Source organism: Anopheles stephensi, chromosome X (genome assembly GCF_013141755.1).
Source record: "Anopheles stephensi strain Indian chromosome X, UCI_ANSTEP_V1.0, whole genome shotgun sequence".
Classification (NCBI taxonomy): Eukaryota; Metazoa; Arthropoda; class Insecta; order Diptera; family Culicidae; genus Anopheles; species Anopheles stephensi.
This window is the reverse complement of record NC_050201.1, coordinates 4,401,672-4,421,680: the sequence shown is the minus strand read 5'-3', so window position 1 is coordinate 4,421,680 and position 20,009 is coordinate 4,401,672. Positions and strand designations below refer to the sequence as shown.

Sequence of the window (20,009 nt, the reverse complement as noted above, 5' to 3'; positions counted from 1 at the left end):
CGCTTTAAATGGCATATAATGGGACGCGAACGGTTGGACAGGAAACGAAACATCCTGGATCCTTTGATCTGCTTGTTCGTCGGGTCGCTTCTTCGTCATCCTCAGTTTCTTATTCCGGGTGCCGAAAGCATGCGCGCGATGAGCTTGCAGTTCAAGGATCTATGGGGATAGTCGATAGTGTCCCGCCCGTGACATTTCTTCTCCGCTCAGGAATATCCCTTCCAGGGATTCTCGAATGACAGGAGAAATTTAAGGACTCCTTCGAGAGCAAAGGATGGGATGGGAAGAAGCGGAAGAGTTATTGGGTTTTTTTTTCGGTTGCGGTACAAATTAAGGTACCGTGGAACTAGATACATGCCCGATATAGCCCAGCTGTGATCTGATTGCCACGCCTGTTATTAGACATCAATGTTCCAATAAAAAAAAGCACTGTCCTACTGGGAACAATAATGCGTTTAATGAATTATGCTCAGATTTTTAGGGCTCCCGAGTCCTCTGGGCTGGGAAACGATAGGCGGATCGGAACTTCTACCGATCTGGAAGGGCTAGGCGATTCCCACACCTGAAACATGAATTCGCCGTACGGTGGATGCACGCGCACAGCCACCAAATGACGGCCTTTTGCTCATTAGAACCGAACAGTTACGGCAGTTCGGTGCTTACTTTTACGACCATTTTGTCTCCTATTGATGCCGCCGTTCGGTGCTTTTACGGTGCCATTCCACCACGGACTCGCACCGTCGTCGTGTTGATTAAAATGGCGGCGAAAGCAAACAACAAGTGCGCCCGAGGCGCCAATGCAAATGGGCGCCCAATAGTGAACCCATGTCTCCTTGGTCGGCAACGATCGGGAATATGGCTCTTCCGATTGAATAAAAATCAATCAAACGCTCGTAAACGAATAATCATAAACCGGGCAAATTGCACCAGCCGTTTACACTTCCCCCGTCCCGGGAGGCTAATATAATGCTGATTCGATTTAATTAAAGCCTAACAATAATGCGCTACAAATTAGGAACGCAATAGCTAGCTGTGGTGTGTGACTTTTTTTTTTGGGACGAGGAGACCCTCGCTGTGTGCTTTTAATTATGATTAAATCTAGCTCACTCCAGGCCATCTTCCTTCCGATCTGTTGGTTCCTTGGTGCCTAACGGGTTTTGTGTCCCATCCAGTGCAGTAGAGTCCAGCAAACCGGGTCTCGATGTACCGGTCCTCGGCCATTGCCAGCGTCACATTAATTCAGCCTTGAATAGCAGCTCGTTAAATCCTTACCGATCCGGTAGGGAGGTGACAGATGGTTTCATTTACGGGACAGGACCGGGGCGTTAATGGTGGCCTGAGACGATGTAAACAAGCCGTAGTTCCGAAAGTTGAGAGAGATTTTAATTGAGCTAGACTCAAACTCGGTGAGCTGGTTTCTGTGCTAAGCACCACGGAGATCGGCTAGCAGTTTATCTAGCTTAGTTGGTGCAACCGATGTGAGTGCCATCACTTAGCAATGGTCTTTGGTGTGTTGGATCGCGCTCTAACCATCACCCGGTAGACGTGCGATGCAGATTAGTTTTTGCCACTCCACTTCAAGGATAGCATCTCCCCAGAGGCAGCCTTGACAGTGTGGTACGTCTTCGCGTGGTGGACACTAGAGCTGATTACCTTCTTCCTCTGCCTATATACTTAAGCTGTGCTTGTCATGGTGATGTGGTCAGATCCGCAGCTGGTAGCAATTCCCCGTGGGATGACTTGATGCGTTCTCCGGTTTTGTTCTACAGCGAGACTTCCCCGTGCCGATTACAGCAACATTGCATGATAACGGTGATGGATCTGTACAGTCGGTAAATTCTTGCTCCCTCTTGTACCTGCAGGTGCAGTTCAACTCTTTCCTCCGGGAAGGTTGGGAAGGATGGATGGAACTCATCAGGGCAGAATTTGTTGCCAAGGATACTTGTCTGCATCTGCTGTTGGGGAATGTTCGACTGGAAGACGGGAAGAAAAGTCTTGCTGCAGTTTATCTCGCTTTTTGCACTCCTGCAGATGTGCGTTGTCTTGCTAAGGTCTCGTGCCATCACCTGGCATAACATGGAGTCGTTTTTTTCGAGGGAGGTTTGCTCCAAAATTGTTTGACAGTAGTCGAAGTGTTCGCAATACCACGTGCAGACAGCGTACCGGCGTACGGCACCCGGTATAAGCCGATGCGGTGGGGTACGAGCCTCCAACGTGATTTGATCCACCGTTTGCCTTGTCTGCCACGGACGAAGGTTAGGCTGTGTAAGTGCGCGTGACACTGAAAAATCTGCACACCCGCGCGCTCACACACTCACGACGGTGAAGAGTAGGCAAGCCAGGCATACGGGGCCTGCCCCCAATGTCAACCGGTGGCATCGTGACGCTGGTGCAGAAACATAAAACCTGTTCCGCCTGTTCACAATGCACGCGCACACATACCCCCACACACAAAGCACACGACAGCGTCCAGCTAGGCGAGGCACAAACTGTACGCAATGGCAAGCAACACCGTGCCGCGTATATACGAGGCCCCACTTAGCCTTAGCCTTCAAACCTGCAAAAGGCCACCATCGTGGACTGCGCTCTTGGTGTACTAGCGAAGCGTGCTGTGTGTGTGCGTAGAGACCGTATATGTCTCTACCACCAGCATACACTGTGCCTGCTCACGCTGCACAACGGGAAAGGAATCGATCGCGAGCGCACGGACAGGAGGGAGACTGGGGATCCGTGTGTGGTGCGAAGCGCGACGATCAACAAAACGGTTCGGTCATACGAGAGTGGACATTGAAATGGGCAGCACACACATATCTGTAGTTGCACGAGAGAATGGAGAACACCGCTTGCTGTACGCTCTGGATGAAAACGTCAGCTTTTGCGTACACCTGTACACGCGTACGGGTTCTGTCGGTCTCGCTCTCCTACTCGCCAGTCTCCCCTCCAAGGAAACCTTCGGCTCATGCCCCCAGCTCGCAGTAGCCAGGCATTAACCGAAGTCGTGAACCAAACTCCCCACGTATGCAAGCGACTCGGGAACCTGTAACCGGAACGATGTCCATGCCCTTGTGTCCTGTGACTACGTCCGAAAACTGGGTTCCATTGGGCCTCAAACTGCCCAATCTCTGCCCCGGATAATCATGTTCGATGGAACCTCACAAGAAAAAAGACACATTCCGACAGTCGGTATCCTGGCAGGTACAGGCGGTAGGTATCGAATGGGTCCACTCCTAAACCTGAACCTGAATGAGCATCGGTTCATCTAATAATTAGGGGTTTTTCTTGCATTTTGTTTTCAGCTGCATCAACCAAAACCATTAAAAAACGCCCAGGTACAATATCACAGACCGAGAGAGAGAAAGAGAGAGAGATGTATCTTGTACCCGGCCAGCACCGGGACCTAACCCAGCGGCAAGAACGCAAGAATGCATTAGTTATGCTGAATGGATATGCGCTGTTTATGATGCGCGAACTGCCTACATAAAAGGGTGGGAAGTAAAACAAAAACAAAAGGGTGTTGAAGAAGAGTGGCACCGCAACTGTCATGGCGCACTGGGTAGCAGCACACTGCGTTTGTTGTGCCTATTTTGCTGAATTGAACATTTTCGTCTTCTTCGTCGTTACCGTCGTCCACGTGTGCTGGGTACCTTTGCTCAGGAGATACAGCGCAAAGCAATGTTCTAAAATTTCACACCTCACTGGCACCTCTTGCATCAACTTCCCGCCGCGAAGGTGTTCCGTCCGAGCAAATAGGAAACGGGAATATGATATCGGGATATAGAAATGACCCAAGTGTTCTTTTTGAGGCCTTGATCTTGAATCTCTTGACGTTTTGGAGACATCAAACTTTGTGAGGATGCTATTGTCCGCCACCAAGTTGTGGATTTTAAAGTAACGGTTCGACGGGCAGAGTATTTGGACGGTTGGCTATTGTCTCAAAACCCCCCCACCGCTAATTTAAACGTCCCGATATTCCGCTAGGATCTTCCTGGTACGGTGCATCGCAGAACAATGCAAAACAGGAACGATGTACAAGAAAGAAAGGCTACCACGTCCGAACGTCATTCATCCACAAAAAAGCGCTTGATTCTTGGTGGGCGCTTAATGGTGGACGATCCCGAGAGGTGTGTGAAGGAGGCTAGGTGAAGATCGTCAGCGAGTGTGAGGAAAACAGGAAACGGGCATGATATGGTCGGGAAGACCACGTAAAGGGATTCCTCCAGAATATTGGACACGTCCGCGTGTGTGTGTGGTTTCTTACAAGAATTGCTTGGGAAGATGTGCGTCGCAGGTTGGTCAGAAAAGTAGTAGAATAGAAGTAAAATAAAAATCCACACACACACACACACATCCCGATGGATGGACTCGCGGTGCGTTTAATACGGAAAGCCACTCATGCGTGTATCGCTCTATACACGGTACGCGGGCGATCAAAAAGGCGGTAAGAACGAGTGAGAAAGAGAGAACGAGTGAGCTAAAACGAGTGCGAGAATGTGCGAGCCCGTTCTAGGAGGGGCGTGAGTGAGACACCTGAACCATCCGTTCGTCCAGTGCACAGGAATGTGTCGTCGTGCATGTAGCGCGAGCGAGAGAGAGCGAGGGCGCGCTCACGAGTGAGCGAACTCGCCAGAAGGAGAAGGAGAGCAAAACGGGGCAAAAAAACCTGTATGGTGAAGCGGCGCGCAAGCTCACCGGGCTTAGCGTGGCCTCAGGTTCAGATGTGCGAGAGTGAGCAAGCGTCAACCTGCTGCCGGTACTGCTCCGGCACGGTACCAGCAGCGCGTCCGACCCGGGGCTAGGCTTGGCGAGTGTAGCGTTCGTTCGGTGTGCTTCAGTTGAAGGTAGAACGTTGTAAAGAATTAACGCATCACTCATCCTCTCCTGTCCGGTGCGGGAGCCGTTGCGGTGGCGGACAGAAACGAAGGGGGGAGAAAAGAAAAACGCGTTCATATGTATGTTTGTGTGTATGTGGCTTTGTGAGTGCGCGCACCAGTTTTCCTTATCCTCGGGATCCATACCGGGCAGCAGGTACATATGGAGCAAAAGCATTCCTGTGGATTGATTGTATGCGGCGAAACACACTACCAACATACTCTCATCAAGCAACAAACGTTCATCAGCAACCCGGTGCCCTCGCTGTGTGTGCGTGCGTGAGTGTGTGTGTACGCACTTGACACGGTGCACGGGCCGTCGTGTCACACTAAGCCGCGCTTGTTGTTCTAGCGATCACTCCCGAAGTGACGTTTGTGCGGGCTTGTGCATTGTTTTGATGTGCTGCTAGTGGTGTGCAATTGTGTGCAACAACCCACACACAGATGTAAGAGTGCGTGCGTGAAGCAACACCGAAAGGACTCATTTGGACCAGCCAATGTGTAGGAAGCTTTTCAGCAGGAAAAGTGAAGGTGTGGGAAAACATTTTCCGCCGCGTGTTTTTCATACACACACACACGGCCCCGTGCAGTTGTGTTGTGTCGTAATCGTGTGGATAGCATGATGTGTGATATTGTGCTGTGCCGTACTAGCGCAAAACCAAACAGAACAAAACACAACAAAACGTAACAAAAAATATGACCTGGAAACAGCAAAAAGTAAACACAAAATAAAGTTTTCCAATGAAAAGAAAAAAACCCCGACGATCGCTTGTGTGTGCGTGCGCGTGTTTTTGTTGAAAAGTAACAGCAACCGTGTGTGTGTGTGATTTTTCTTAGTAAAAAAAGAAAAGTTTAGTAATTTTCCCCCACTCCCAGAGAAGGACCAGTAAGGGAGAGTGGAAAGGGGGGGTGGAAAAACACACACGAACTCACACACACACACTTCCGGAAATCGAATCCTTTTTTTTGAGTGTCTGTGTGTGTGTGTGTGTGTGTGAAATTGTCCGATTATAAAACTTCACCACAATCAACCTACACCGTATAAAAGAGGAGCCGGGTTTGGAGTGAAATTTTCCAACCCATTTTCATCATCATTACCCCACAATCAACATCCAGTGGACACAGGACAACCGTTGTTCGATTTCCGGTTCCGGATTGTGTGCGATTTTCCTTCTCCAAAAACCTCCCACCCTCCCCATCCCAGTTTTCCCAACCCCCAACGTTTTGGCAATGCTGGCAATCCTCTATTTTCATCATCATCTATCAACCCGAACAAGCACGCGCGCGCGCACCCTCGTGTTTTAGTGACTTAGTGAGCCGCCATATTAAGTTTCTCCTTCCGTTCTTCTTCTTCTTCTTCCTCGTTTAGCGCCAGGTCCAGTTAAGAAAAGTGATAAAAAAAGAGAAGGCAAAGGGTTTTTGTTCTTGTGGACCGAATGTGAGTTAGTAGTGCATGCGTGTTCGTATGTGTGTATGTGTATGTGAAAATTGCTTCTAATCACCATCCAACCCCGGGGAAAAGTTCATCAAAAAAAAAAGAAAGATAATAATTGTTTGTGTAACAAAAGAAAAAGTGCTCGCCTAAAGGGTATGTGTTAATGTGCGGCACGCAACAGGTGCTTGCGTGTGTGTGTGTGTAGGAATGCATGTATATATGCGAGTTTGCGAGACGGCAAGTTAATACTGGCAGGACACCAGTTTTTTTTTTTTTCCTTTCTGCCCGGGATTCTAAAGAAGATACAATTTGTTCCAACGCATCGACGCGTCCCCGTCTTATTAGCTCTCGTGCGAGCGATTGAGCTGTGTGTGTGTGTGTGCGCACCCGCAACACAAAGGACGAGCTCTGGCGCGACGACGGGTTGTGTGTGTCGCGTACCCAAGTGGTGGTGCCCTAGCACACACACGTACCGTAGTGGAGTAGTAGCGGGTTAGCCAAGCGAGGCGAAAGCGAAGAAGCAGCAGCAGCATGCCGAAGATCTTCCTGATCAAGAACCGGCTCCATCAGCAGCAGCTGCGGTTGGTGGAGGAGGCCCAGAAAAATAGCCACGTCGGACCGGGCGGTGGCGGTGGTAGCAGTGTGGTCGACGATGGGGTCGGCAGCGCCAGTGAGGTGGGAAGCAATGAGCCACTGTCCCTCGTGTCCCGCAAGCGCGAGCATGATGATTCGTCCGGTAAGTGTTTGGTTGTTTCATTTTTACCCAAATGCCTTCACTCACTAGACTAAGAATGAATGATGGGAAGAGTTCGACGAAAGTAACGGTGATACCTCAACGTTGACCAAGACAATCACACACCTTCACTGGTTCACTGTTCTGCGTTCTTAGAATTTTAAATCCCGTTACCGATCCTACTAGAATTGCTACGGGATATCTCTTGGTGGTTGGCCAACACCGGTAACGATTACGTCATAGGCGCTTATCAAATTTACTTTGGTGGTGTTCGTAGCCAAAAAAAAAGGGCGTTAATCAGATCGGCGCAAATATGGGTGAGAAGTTTCCAGACGTTGGTGTTGGTGTTGGTTCTTGGATCAGCTCCACGATAGAGTGTGGACATATTACGCGATGAGGAGAAATCTGCTCCTCGTCTCCTGGAGGATCTTTATATGGATGTAAAAACTTGAAGTCTCCTTGTTGATCCTTGAGATTCTCTGAAGATTGCAAGGCATATTTGAGCATCCATTATGCTTGGACCTAGTGGGCATAGTGGTCCTCAGACCTCATCTAAAGATTGTTCCTCTGCACACAGGCTAATTAAGTCACAACATGGCGGAAATGTCACATCAAGACTTCCTGAAGTTGTAATGGCCGAGACACTCTAATTAACTGATACATGTAAAAGAATGGGTAATATTTCCATGCAAACAACCTGTTGTCTTTGTTGACCTGGATATCTCGGAATCATGTGAGTCCTGCGTGAATCATCCCAGTCTCCGACTGCATGGCTGAGTATCTGCGGGTAATTGAAGTCAATGCATGCCAGAAATGGTAGGACCTCTCGAAGTTGTGTAGCATTTCATCAACATTATTGGAACGGCTGCGAAAGGAAACCCCCCGGTTGAAGTTCTAGATCTTCTACTGCCGCTACCGTTTCTTCCGACCTCAATCGGTACCTGTGGTGTGCTCCGGGTTGCAACTGTTTTGTCGATCGTTTTTTTTTTTTTGTCGTTGTTTTCGCTCGTTGGCATTAGTATTCATCATACAGCTTCAACTCCTTCTCGCGCTTTGCTCCTCTTTATTTTGCGTACATCCTAAAGAGCCACAACACCACCGGCAGCCACATCAACAACACATGCAGGGCGAGGGTAGCAGGAGCTCTGTCCTCCCAGGTTCTCAACCTCCTGAACTGAACCACAAAAGCACCGTTCGTTCGCGATGAATTCGTTTTCAAACTGCGCACACAACCAGCCCAACCTCTGGGTGGCGGGCGTCCCTTCGCGTACTGTTGCGCGCGCGGTCTGTCGTCTCTGCCGGTGTTATGAAATTGTGCCCCGAGGAACTAGATAGATGGATCCGGGATAAACAGGACCCAATCATGGTGAGGAGGTGGTGGCTGGTGCTCTAGAATTTTATGTAGTCGCTTGCCCCATTCCTCGCTCCAGCCCCGCGCTATGTTCGAGAAGAATTGATCCGTCCACTGTAGAGTGTGGAGCATTAAAATGCAATGAAGGCGCCGAACGCTTTAAGTTTTTTTGGTGGTAAGGAACGAGAAAGTGGAAATCGCGCACACCCAGGGATGGAACGCGAGGGAAACGGGTGAAAGAGTACGCTCGAGAGGGGCGGGCATGCATTTAGCATAATCTGAATACACGTGGTTCAGTGTCCTCGAGCACTTCTCGAGCTTCTCGAATGCCGGACGAGAGAGTGCCTGCCGAGATTGCGATGTGCGCCACCGCGCCCTGCCCGACGACTTTTGCTCTCGTTGCGCTTAATTTCAGCGGAGGAAGGAAGAGAACGTGTGTGTGTGTGTGTGTGGATAGTAACCGTGGTCGTTACGGAGATGCTGCTTTAGCATATTTTTTGTTGTTGTATTTTTGCACACTCGTTTCCTTTTCAGGTCGCATCATGTAACCACTGCCGGTGCTGTTGTAACGATGTCTCGGTGCAGTGATTCGATTTCGGTCCACTCGTGCACTTCTGAAGAAGATCTTGAAGAGCTAAGCCGCTTCGGAACTATATCGAAGAACTTTTGAGGTTAGAAGTACCCAACAAGACTCTAGCTGGACATCAAGTTTTATAGCTGTTTACGTCCTCTTTTCCCTTTATGTCCCACCTCGGTGTTATGTCTTGATTAAAATGATGCTAGAAAACATCCCTTCCTGTGTCCTGTCGGTCGATGTTGGGATATTCAAGTTGCGACTTGCTGATAGGTTAGAAAACAGGTGGAAAATTGTGGATAAAGAGCTCCGACAAATTTTTGCTACCAGTGACCCCCCTCACACCCCTCCCCGCTAGAGACCCAGAACATCCCGCTAAGATCCCACCTGCCCACGGTGACTCCTTGTGTGTGTCCTCTATTCTGGACTCATTCGCAATGCACTTTAGCACTCGGATACACACACCAACTGTGGAGTAGCATATGCACATGCACCCAGCTTGGTTCATTGTGCGATTGCACAATCCGTTTCGTCCCTGCTCGTTCTTCCGCTATCGAAACGAAGTCTGCATATACCCTCTGTCACAGATATATGCCAATCATCTCGTCGTTCGTGTTTTATGCAATTTAGCTTGTGTGTTTTCCTACTCACTCTTCAAAGGGTATGGGGTTGGGAATATTTGTTTGCTCGCAACGAAAAATTTCCATTTCAAATCGATTTCGGTGCTCCGTTTTGCCTTCCTTACAACACCAACCATGTGAAATAGGTGCATCTTCCTTATCCGCTTCGCTACCTCGCCGTCGGGCTAATGGGATGCACTCACATGGAATGCACTTTTCCCTGCCTGCTGTGCCGCCCAACACCGGCACCCGGGACGAGAGCTTCAAGCGGGAGCAAAAGTAAAAAAAAAAACGAAACCGAGGAGAAGACCCCGTTACAAAAGCGCCGCCGCGCACAACCTCCGGGGGATGAATGCAAAATTGATTTGACTGCGTTTGGTCGCGTTAGATAATCCGTTTCGCCGCGACAGTTTCAATCAATTCGGTGCTCTCATGTTAAAGTTGGCTGGGGGACCGGAGTGGAAGACATTGATATGCAGGCGAAGCAGGAGCCGCAAAAAAAAAACAGCAGCCAAGAGTCTCGATATCTAGCGAGATATATCCGTTTCAATTGAAAACAGTGTGTGCTGCAATCATCGTGTGAGTCCTCAAGTTCCAGTGCAAACCTCCCCGGAGAACTCCCGCAAGAGCCCAGGGTGTATTTATTTAATTTTCCTTCAATTAAAACAAAGTCATCGTTACGAAAGCAAAGGCTAAACGAGACTGAAGGTGTGGAGGACACTCACACACACACGCAAACGATAAGAAGAACAACAAGAGCGTGAAGGAGGGGGGGGGGGGGGGGGGGTTAGCAGTGTGACGACATCCTGGTGGATTTTAAGGTTTGCTATTCAAACAAATGGTTTCCATTTTCGTCGCCAATTGTTTCAAATTTCCATTGCTGTGTGCGAGCGCGGGAGCGAAGGAGAGAGAGTGCGCGCACGCGTGTGTGTGTGTGTAGGCAAAATTTCACCAAACGCCAGCAAATAATTGCACACGACGGTGCATCTTCCGCGCCTGCCACCGTACTGCTCCACCCCGCTCGTTCCACCGTCCGAAGAACAACCAAAGAAGTTTTTTCTTCCATTTAGGCAAGAACACCTCACCTCACATGCGCACGCGTTTCAAATTCGTCGCCAACTTGTCGTTGATGGGTTATTTGATTTTTATTTTCCACCTGCCCCATTTTTAACACCCTTCCCCCCGGGCCTTATGCCAAACGCGATGGTTCCTTTAATGATTTTAGGGCCTCGCTAGCGGCCCTATAGCCGTTGTTGTTGGTGCTGTTTGATGTGTCAGCGGAAAAATTGGCGGCTTTTTGACGACAGTGCTAGATAGAATTTATTGTGGTGCTGTTGCTCCCGTTTTTGGGCTCTTTTTTTTTTGGACTTCTTTGGTGCGTTGGAGAAGGGTCGTCATACGCATGTCAGAGGGAGGAACGAAGCTCCAAAAACGCTATCCACATACATACCCGCTGATCGGGTTTGAAGTTGAACTGAGTTGAGTTAGCCAAACTTGAAGAGGAACAGGTTCATCAGGTATGAGTTCAAGTTGGTTCGAAAGCTCTCGAAGTCTTCCACGTTCTAGCACCTTCGTCTGCCAACGTCCGGAATATCTCGGCTTCGATGATGAACTTCGTTGAGTTATTAACTTGTTGTGGATCAATAGGTCCATCAGGAAAGTGTACTTTTTTTAGTGTATTTAGTTAGTTTTTATATGTCATGGCTAGCTGAAGAATTCCTGGATGGTACCCAAGGTCTAGCGCCGTAGTCTGGTTATCCATTACCTCAGATATTCTGGAGGATCAATTTTGATGTTGACTTTAGCTGAGTTGTGACCTACGGCAGAATATTTCAATATCGCTTGAAGCCTATAACCGTCGTCTAATACTTTAATACACAGACCATCCTTGAGGACCCATCAACACCATCATTTCAATTTAGGACTCCTCTGTTCGGTGCCCAGTTCTCAGGACACATTACTAGCCCACCGGAGCCGGACCGAGTCTAGCTCTATTTCTCTTCTTACAAAAACAAGAGGTAGATAATGCCATCTAATTGAGCCTAATCTCATCAGAACCCGCAGCTCCAATTATATTTCTGCTTTGGGTGAGCCTCCTTAAACCTGTTAGAATATTGTTCTGATCTACTTTCTCACCCACATGATACCAACACACTCCTTGTAATGCATAATGGCGGCGGCGGGCAAAGAGACTAGCAATTTATATGCATCGTCGCCGTCGTCGTTAGTCGCCGCGCGCCGTCACCGTCTCAGGGTCTCTCTTCGCCGACGCGCACGCTATTTTCGCTTTTTCGTGGTCGAGGTGAACCCCTTCTACTGCTGCCGCTGGCTGGTGTGTGAATGTTTTTTTTTTGTTCGCTCGATGCGATGCAAAAGCGCCAAACACGCACAGCATCATCAGCTCCTTCCACTGCCCTAGACACAATGCACGGTGTGCCCCTCACGCTTCCAGCCCACCTCTAGCCACCACCACCACCACCAAAACACTCCAAAAGATGAAACGTTTTGCGTGCTCGACTCGCCTCACACTCCGCTGATCTTGATCGTTTCGACTGGTTGAGGGTTATTATATCATTTCCCCTCCGAACACACACAAACACACACAGGTGCACAGAGAGCACCGGTTGAGAACTACCTTTTACCCCTGATCCCCATCCCCCACCCCGCTTTGATTCCTCACCGCCGAACAGCTCAGGTTCGGCATTGCACGTTCGTCGCTTACGGTGCGATTGAAGTCTTTCGTTTAACGCCCAGACACGTCTCGTCTCCTCCAGTCTATCTTTGCGGTTCTGTTAGCGTTTTATGGGAAGGCTCCGGTTTGAGCTTTTTTTTTTTTTTTTGTTTGTTCGTCTTGTCGTCAACTGTCGAGGGTCGCCAACTGTCACCAGCGGTGGCAGCGAGAGCGAGCGAGCGAGACCGCAAATCGGAAAGAGAGCAGAAAGGCCTTGGTCTTGGCATAGATTCTGATTCCGTCGCGGTTTTGTGCGTGTGTGTGTCTGTTTGACGGGCAGAAAAAAAAATACAGTCTTTATGGATTTCAGCCCGAATCGTGGCATGATGGAAGGCAGAGAGGAGGACCCCGCGCGTGTGGTGCGTGCTGAGATGTGGGCTTGTTTATTTATTCGTTAACTGTTTTTTGGGGTTTTTTTTCTCGACGGTACGGGTGGGATATTTCGCGAATGCTGTATGTACACAGTCGAACTGTTCTTTCCAGTTTTGCTCTATGTCTTTCGAGGGTCGTTTATGATGATGTTCCATTGCTTGGTGAGCTTACTATACCTTCCATTCTGGTTGAGATAGGTCTCTAGAACTTCCAACCAGTAAGCCTGGTTAGTTCGCATCTAAAACATGGAGTCCTCAAACCTTGTAGTATAATGGGATATTAGATAGAGAACCTCAAAGTCCTTGAAGTATAATGGGATATTCCCCAAAGTCACGTTATCCTCTCGGCAGTGTCCTAGACACAGGGAGACACACACGCACACTTCTTGATTCAATCGATTCTAGTCAATGCAAACCCCCCCCCCCCCCCCTCGTACCACACCGGCCACCAGCAGCAGCAGCAACTCCCCAGAGGTATATAGTTGTCCGTGGTGTAGTGTCGAGCGGTTGCAGCACTTTTAGGTCAGGGTTAACGACTCTCTGTTGCTTTTTAGCGTATCCATGTGTGTGTGTGTGTGTGTCTATGTGACTACTTGAGGACCAGCTTCCGATCTGAGCGACGACGTCGACTTTGCTGTGTTAATCCGTAACTTCTCCTCTTTCCCACGAACTCCTCACTTCGCGAGTCACCTCGGGTGTAGGCTCATTTCCAGGAGGTAGTCGACAAGTGGTCTTTGGAGGAGAGCTATAAAGCAATAGAGTGAGAGAGAGAGAAAATTTGCGTGAGCTTGCCTTGGCTGGATGGACTCCCTCTTCTTTTCACCTTATCCCCTCTACTTCCGCCCTCGAAACGTTAACTTCCTCACAGGTTGTCCTTCCATCGCATACTCGAATCGGAAACAAAACGGTACAAAATCTGCATAATCTCATAACCGAATAACCGGAGCAATCAAGTAGGTGTTTGCTTTTTTTTTCGATATAGACATACACAGAAAATTGAATAGCTGAGGAGGGTGTAAGCTCAAACCGTTGTTCCTCGCGAGATTCAACACCAATAAAACGCGATTCAGGGAGAAAAGAGAGATGCTTCGGGATGGTGTGCCCCGAAGTGTCCTCCCGATTGATTTGCATAATATATGATGTGTGTATACGTGTGTGTGTGTGTGGGACATTATAACACATCCATTACATTGAACTGTTCGTAATAAAAAAAACTAAAGCTATGCAAATCTTTCTTCTCGCTTACATTATTACGCACGCGCGAGGAAGGGACCGGTTTGAATGGAGCTGTGTGTGTGTGTGCGCCGTCGCCGTACAAACAGCACACAAAAATCTAGGTCAAGTTTGGTGTCCTCGCCTACGCGCGCGCGCTCGCCGCACAGATCGCGGATTTTGTGGCGCGACGACCGTCAACCAAACGCGCGCTGCTATATAGCGGCACGCGTTGCCAAGATCTTCTGGTGTGCATATGAGGGACATGAGGGAGGAGGTGGTGGAGGATAGGGAGGGATGAGGGAGAAGGGTGGGTGAAAGGGTTTACTCCCTCCCATCCTCTCCTCCCCCCCCCCCGCATTCCTCCGGTTAATGTTTGTCACCTTCCAAGCGTTTGTGCACCAGAAAGGAATATTGAAACAACCTCTGCCTGCCTGCCTGCCCGGAAAGCGGGAGCGAGGAAAAGGCCTCCCCCCCCGGGAGGGGGTGGGGTGGGACCGAGAGGTCAGAGTGGGGTGTGTGTGTCATCAGGGTTAACCAGTTGGTGCGTGATGCTCTTGGGCGCGTGCTCGCGGGCACACACACACATCAACAAAAGGTGTGCAAAAACAAAAGCAACGCTTATTGCTATCCCGAAAAGAGGAAACAGCAAAACAGTTTTATAAAAACAAGACAACAAAACCCTTCCCGAGCATACATATTCAAACACGTTTAGTGGTGAAACTTAGTGGGAAATATTTAATTTAATAAGCTCTTCCTTTACTGCACAGTGGGATTTGCAAGGAACCCCCCTGGCTGTTTGCAAAAATCCATTATATGATTGCAAAGCTGAGAGCTCCTTATAACTTCAACGTTCAACTCCTATTTTATGTGCTTATATTATTTGGCCCAACACTGTATCGTGTAAAAGGCGCTCATCCAGATGTTTTTTCCCATTTACACAGTTATTAAAATCGCCAAGTGCTGCATTTATGATGCAATAAAGTGCCATCAACGCCTCACTAAACACCTTCGTCGTGGCTGCCAAAGTATTGAAAAAGCCCCAGTAAAAAAGGATACAGTTGTTTGTACATTTGGTGCCTGTTGGCGTGCTCACCCCCTTTTGCTGAATCCTGCCTGATAGAATTGTGTTGTTTCCCTTGTGAACCGTAACGAGCTGTTGGAGTGTTAATATTTAGTTGTGCTTCAAGCTAATACCCCCCCACTAAACTGGATGCCGCCTAATTTGCTTCCCTTTCCTTATGCACCTTCTAGCGGTTAAGGCAAGGTGGGGGGGTAGGGATGGAAGTGCGCGTCTTTAGGTCAAGGATATGCGCGCGCATTTTAAACGCAGCGCGCGCGGCTCTCCTTACGGTGCGCTTGTATGTGCGACCGTGAATGGTACGAGAGAGGAACATTTTATGACTGTGGTCAATTTTACTGTTGCCGGCTTCCTTTTTTTGTGGTTTGCCGATGCACTGCTTGCACTTGTTAGAGATTGCGCCACCCGTTTTTCCTGTGAAGTATAGACGGGAAGAGATTTAACAACGCTTCTTGCGCGATAATTCATTCGCGATGGGCGTGCTCGGCATCACTTGCTGTTCGGGTGCAACTGAATTGTTGCAACATTATGTGGTGTTTAATGGTCTGTTTATTAGTCGACAGTTAATTGCAGCTGTGCCGGGATTATTCTGGTTGAAAGCCTTATTCTCTTGCAGTTGTCTTTAAAGCTCCTTTTAATTAGGCCATCGAAGAATTAACTACCAAATATTATCCACACGACCCAGTTTTGTGATGAATTCTCCCTTAATGGTTGCGATGCTGGATTAGGATTGGATGTACGTGGCAGTTTTATTATTGGGGATGATTGGGGTGATAAACGTAAGCCTTTATTTTCACCGTTTGATGATTCGCGCACATCGGAAGACTCGGATGGAAATTTTGAAAATATTTACACCCCCCACAGAAGAAAAAGGAGCCTTTAAGCTTATAAATATTTTATTGGTAAATAAGATTTGCTTGTTTTTTTCTGCGTATCTCTGTCGGTCTGCAACAGAGCCATCGCTTCACCACAAGAACTCCGATCATCATCCTCGGCGAAAGAAAAAAACAAAAATCGCGGAACACTACTTCACCTTCGCAAACGAGTTTTGCATTTTCTTCTCTTTGGCCTTTCTTCTTCTTCTCTCTTTCCCTCTCTCTCTCTGCAGATCCTTTTTATTTCATGTTAATGGGGGAGGAGGTCTTTTTTTATTGCGTCTTTTGCCCCAATACCGCTTCGAATGTATGTTCCGTAACGGAAACGGTTTCAGCACACGATGACGGATGGTGGCGGGCATCGGGTTCGGTGGAGGTATTATGTCGCCGGCCATAAAAAAAAACGCGCGACCCTCACCTTCAACCCACGGTCCTTCCACCCCCCCTTCCCCCCCACACCTTCTTTTTTTCCTTCACGAAATCGCGTTATTTATTCATGGTTGTGTGGAACTCGCACTGAAGACGAGAAACAAATACCAAACATCGTGAAGAGGAAACGAAAGGAAGCACAAAATTAAAGCACAAATGAAGAGGAAATGAAAGGAGAGAGAGAGAAGCGCAACAGAGGAAAGGGAGACATGGAGAAGAAAAAAAAAACCGCGCGCAACCGCGCGAACGCCGGCCCGCTGCTCCGGTACAAACGGTACAACCCGTCTCGAACCTCATCCACCCCCACCAAGACACCAAGTTCTCCTCCTCCTCACCATCATCTTCTGCGTGTTGAGCGGTGTGCGCTTGCTTGTGTGTGTGTTTGTGTCTCTTTAGTAAGGCCCGCAACACTCCCGCCCGCAAGGTCAATATCTTCTAAAAGTTTGACCTTGATAAAACCTGATTTTGCTCTCATCTCACAGTTTGGGATGAAGGGGAGGGGGGAGGGAGGGTTCACGGGTGGTACGAGGAAGGTAACAGAGACCGGCATTGTTGTAATGCTGCAATGCTTGTTTCCCGCTTCTCACCACCACCGCCAATTTGATCGGTGCGCGACGTCTTTTTTCGCGTAACATCAGCATCGCGCGCGGAGACCGTGTGCCCTGGCGGAAGGAAATGCTTTGTTTGGTGGTGTTTCTCTGCTCGAACAAGGAAAAAAACTGCGTGTGAGGCACCGTGTTGTGCTTTTTCTTCATTTCTGGTACGCCTTTCGTTGGGTTTGTTGAGAGTTTTTTGTTTTATTTTAATAAAAAATGATAAAAAATCTAGATGCGCTTCAGTTTTTTTGTTGGCATTTGTGGTGTGGAGATAAAGAAAACTGTTAAAAATATCTTACAGAGACAAAAAAAACTTATGAGCAATTGTAATTAGGAAATTTCGCTTTTATTTCGTCGTTCGGAACGTTCATTGAATAATAAAAACACCAAACGAAACAGTTAATAGAGCAATCGGGAACTGCAAAAAAAAAGCGGACGTGGAAGCATAAAAGTAATGGCAAATATTTACAGGCACACAAAACCCTCGTAAAAGCACCCCCGAGATGGGCGAGAGACAAAAACATAAATTCTATATATGATGCGCCGTTCGTCGCTTGGTCGGCGGTTGAAGTCTTCTGTTATTTTCACATCACGAAACAACAAAAAAGCAACGGCAGAAGCAGGCTCCGTTTTATTCCCCGTTCGCTCTTTGTTATGTCCTCCGATGCACACACACACACGCATACACATAAAACCTTCTTCGGGCCTCTTCCCACCGCTTGTTTCTATCCCCGCTCCCGTTCAGTTCTTTTCATCCCCTTTGGCGATCGACCCAAGAGCTGGAAAATTCTCAAACGGAAGGAAAGAAGCAACAAAATGTGCTCTCCTTCGCTCTGTCTCTGTCTCGTTCTCGCGATGTGTCTGTTTTGCTGGACAAACACATCTTCCAAGTTATGCATTCCGCCGCCGCATCCTCTCTACTCCGCTTCTCACTGATTTCTCATCCCTCTTATGCCTTTCCGTGTATGTGCGCTCTCACACACACACGCGGGATTTATGCTGGTTCGGTTCGAATATGTAGCGAAAACGGAAAAAAGAAGAAGAGGAAGAAGAGCACACAGAGAGAGAGGAAAACATAGTGGCTAAGAAAAGCGAAGCCAAGAAGGTAACACAGGCAAAACCACACACACGGTCAAGAATCAAGAAAAATCAGTTCTGCTCAGATTGTTTCCAGCGAGCGAGCCGAGCCGAGCTTCAATCTTCTGGTGGGATTGCGTGTTCGTGCGTTCTGCTCTATTGTCTACCGGTCTGCCTTCTTTTCCCGTTCGCCAGAGACATACGCTTGTGAGGAAAAAAAAAGCTACAGAAAAGCCCAAGAATCCCTCTCGTCCGGTCTCGTGTCTCGCTAGCCTTTCCAGCCACGACACGACAACACGGGTTACTTTTGCCAGAATTAATGGGCCATGTTTCTACTTCTACTTCACCGTGCGCCAGTCCCCTCGCTTCTTTCCCTTGCTTCCTTGCTTGTGGGAAGAGTCTGTTGTGATGGTTGTTCTTCTTCGGTGCTTCAGGAGGATTTCCTCCCTGAACTCTCTAGAATCAGAAATGGAAAGGGAGGGGGGGGGGAGGTTGTTTTTTACTAGTTCGCCGCCCCGTACTCGGGCGGAGATGCTCCAGAGCTTGTTTTCCGAGAAAAGAACAGCAAAAAAAAGTTGATGAAGAGAAGGGATGTGTGCAATAATGCTGAAAATTATGACGAAGATTTCTTTACTATATCCCCCTGTAGGCAGAGAATACCCAGACGCGGATAGAGACAAAGAGGGGGGAAAACACACACACACACAGATACACAGAAAGAAGGAAGCGAAAAGAACGGAAGAGGCATCACTACTAAACAACCTTCTCGCCACTCTTCGGGATATCGGTGTGTATTGTGCACGGTCCGGTGGGAATGTAATGTTATATTTTCCACCATTTTCTTCACCACTATGTGTGTGTGTGTGTGTATGTGTGGTGGAAGCTTAACAAGCTCACTAGACTAGAAAATGTGTAGTAGAAACCTTTTATTTCTGTTCTAATCCACTCCCACACTCCACACTGTTCCCAGCGCCGTCTCTGCCTCTCTCTCTCTCTATCACTCCCCACGATTGGTTCTGGTCTGTTGGTTCAGGCGTTCTTTAGATTGTCTGAGAAAAGCTTATACTATTTTAATCTTTAATAGCTTTCTGTGTGCTGCGAAGGTTGAACCCACTAAACGAGGTGGAAAATTCTTCCAACCGAGCGAGCTTTCTCAGGTGGAAACATTCTTTTCACAAATGAATTGTTTCTTCTATTGTTTTTGTTGGCTATTTCAAGCTTGTTAAAATCCTCTTAAGGGTAAAGATATTTTTCTTTCAGTAGAAAAAATCAAATGGAAATGGCTGACTTCTCTAAAGGGTTTCGGACGCGAAAGAAAATATTTTAAACATCCATTTTTGTGGCCAATTGGAAATATTAGAGGTACATTTCCAGTCCTTCGCTCTTAATACCCTTACACAACAAAAAAACCTTTTGCTCATTTGAAGCTCATTTCCCCAAACAGCACCGGAAAGCGGGGCTGCGCGAAGGAACGGGCAGAGGTTTTTTTTTTTGGTAGAGCCAAAATCATCATTTGTTGAAATTCTTTTTATAGCACCACACGACGCATCAGGAAATCGAAGGTTCGAAAAACTGCTCCCAAGACTGTTCGCTTCCTCGAGAAATCGCGCATAATGAGCAAAAGAAGTAGCAGCAGTAGGCAGACAGGCAGCTGAATTCCACTGAACAGCACACAAAAGCATACACATAAAACCTCCTCTTCCCCATGGGTGGGGATAGAAAGAATGAGAGGAAAGAAGGGAGGGGGGGGGGATCAGAAGCTAACCAGGCACCAGTTCCGCGATCTTCTTTATGTGCTAAGGCAAGCGGCATAAAACAAGTCCTTCGAACGGTTCTTCTACGGGTTATGGCGCACACGTCCATCGCGCGGCGGGTTCGTCGCTTGGGGCCGGTCGGTGTCTATCGTTCCGAAGCGAAGAAGCGCTGTTCGTGGCTAGAATGATGAAAAGCTCGCTGTCCATCTGAGGGAGACGGTAGAAGAAGAATTCTTCTTTGTGTGCAGGTAAAATGAAGAGTAAATGAGGGAAAGAGAGAGAGATTGCGATTGGGTTTTGAT

General features: G+C 48.1%; 1 protein-coding gene across 6 annotated transcripts in view; it reads left to right on the top strand.

The window, feature by feature from the left end:
- Positions 1-4,748: 4,748 nt before the first annotated feature.
- The window catches only part of LOC118505219 (transcriptional regulator ovo), a 32,052-nt gene continuing 16,791 nt past the window's right edge, over positions 4,749-20,009 (top strand). For 2 of the 6 annotated variants that reach the window (XM_036040788.1, XM_036040741.1), the window contains exons 1-2: positions 4,846-5,025; positions 6,238-7,039. In XM_036040788.1, coding sequence (XP_035896681.1) covers positions 6,835-7,039 — 205 coding nt within the window. In that variant the 5' untranslated portion in view covers positions 4,846-5,025; positions 6,238-6,834. The other 4 variants (XM_036040777.1, XM_036040759.1, XM_036040751.1 and 1 more) reach the window with 4 other exon arrangements.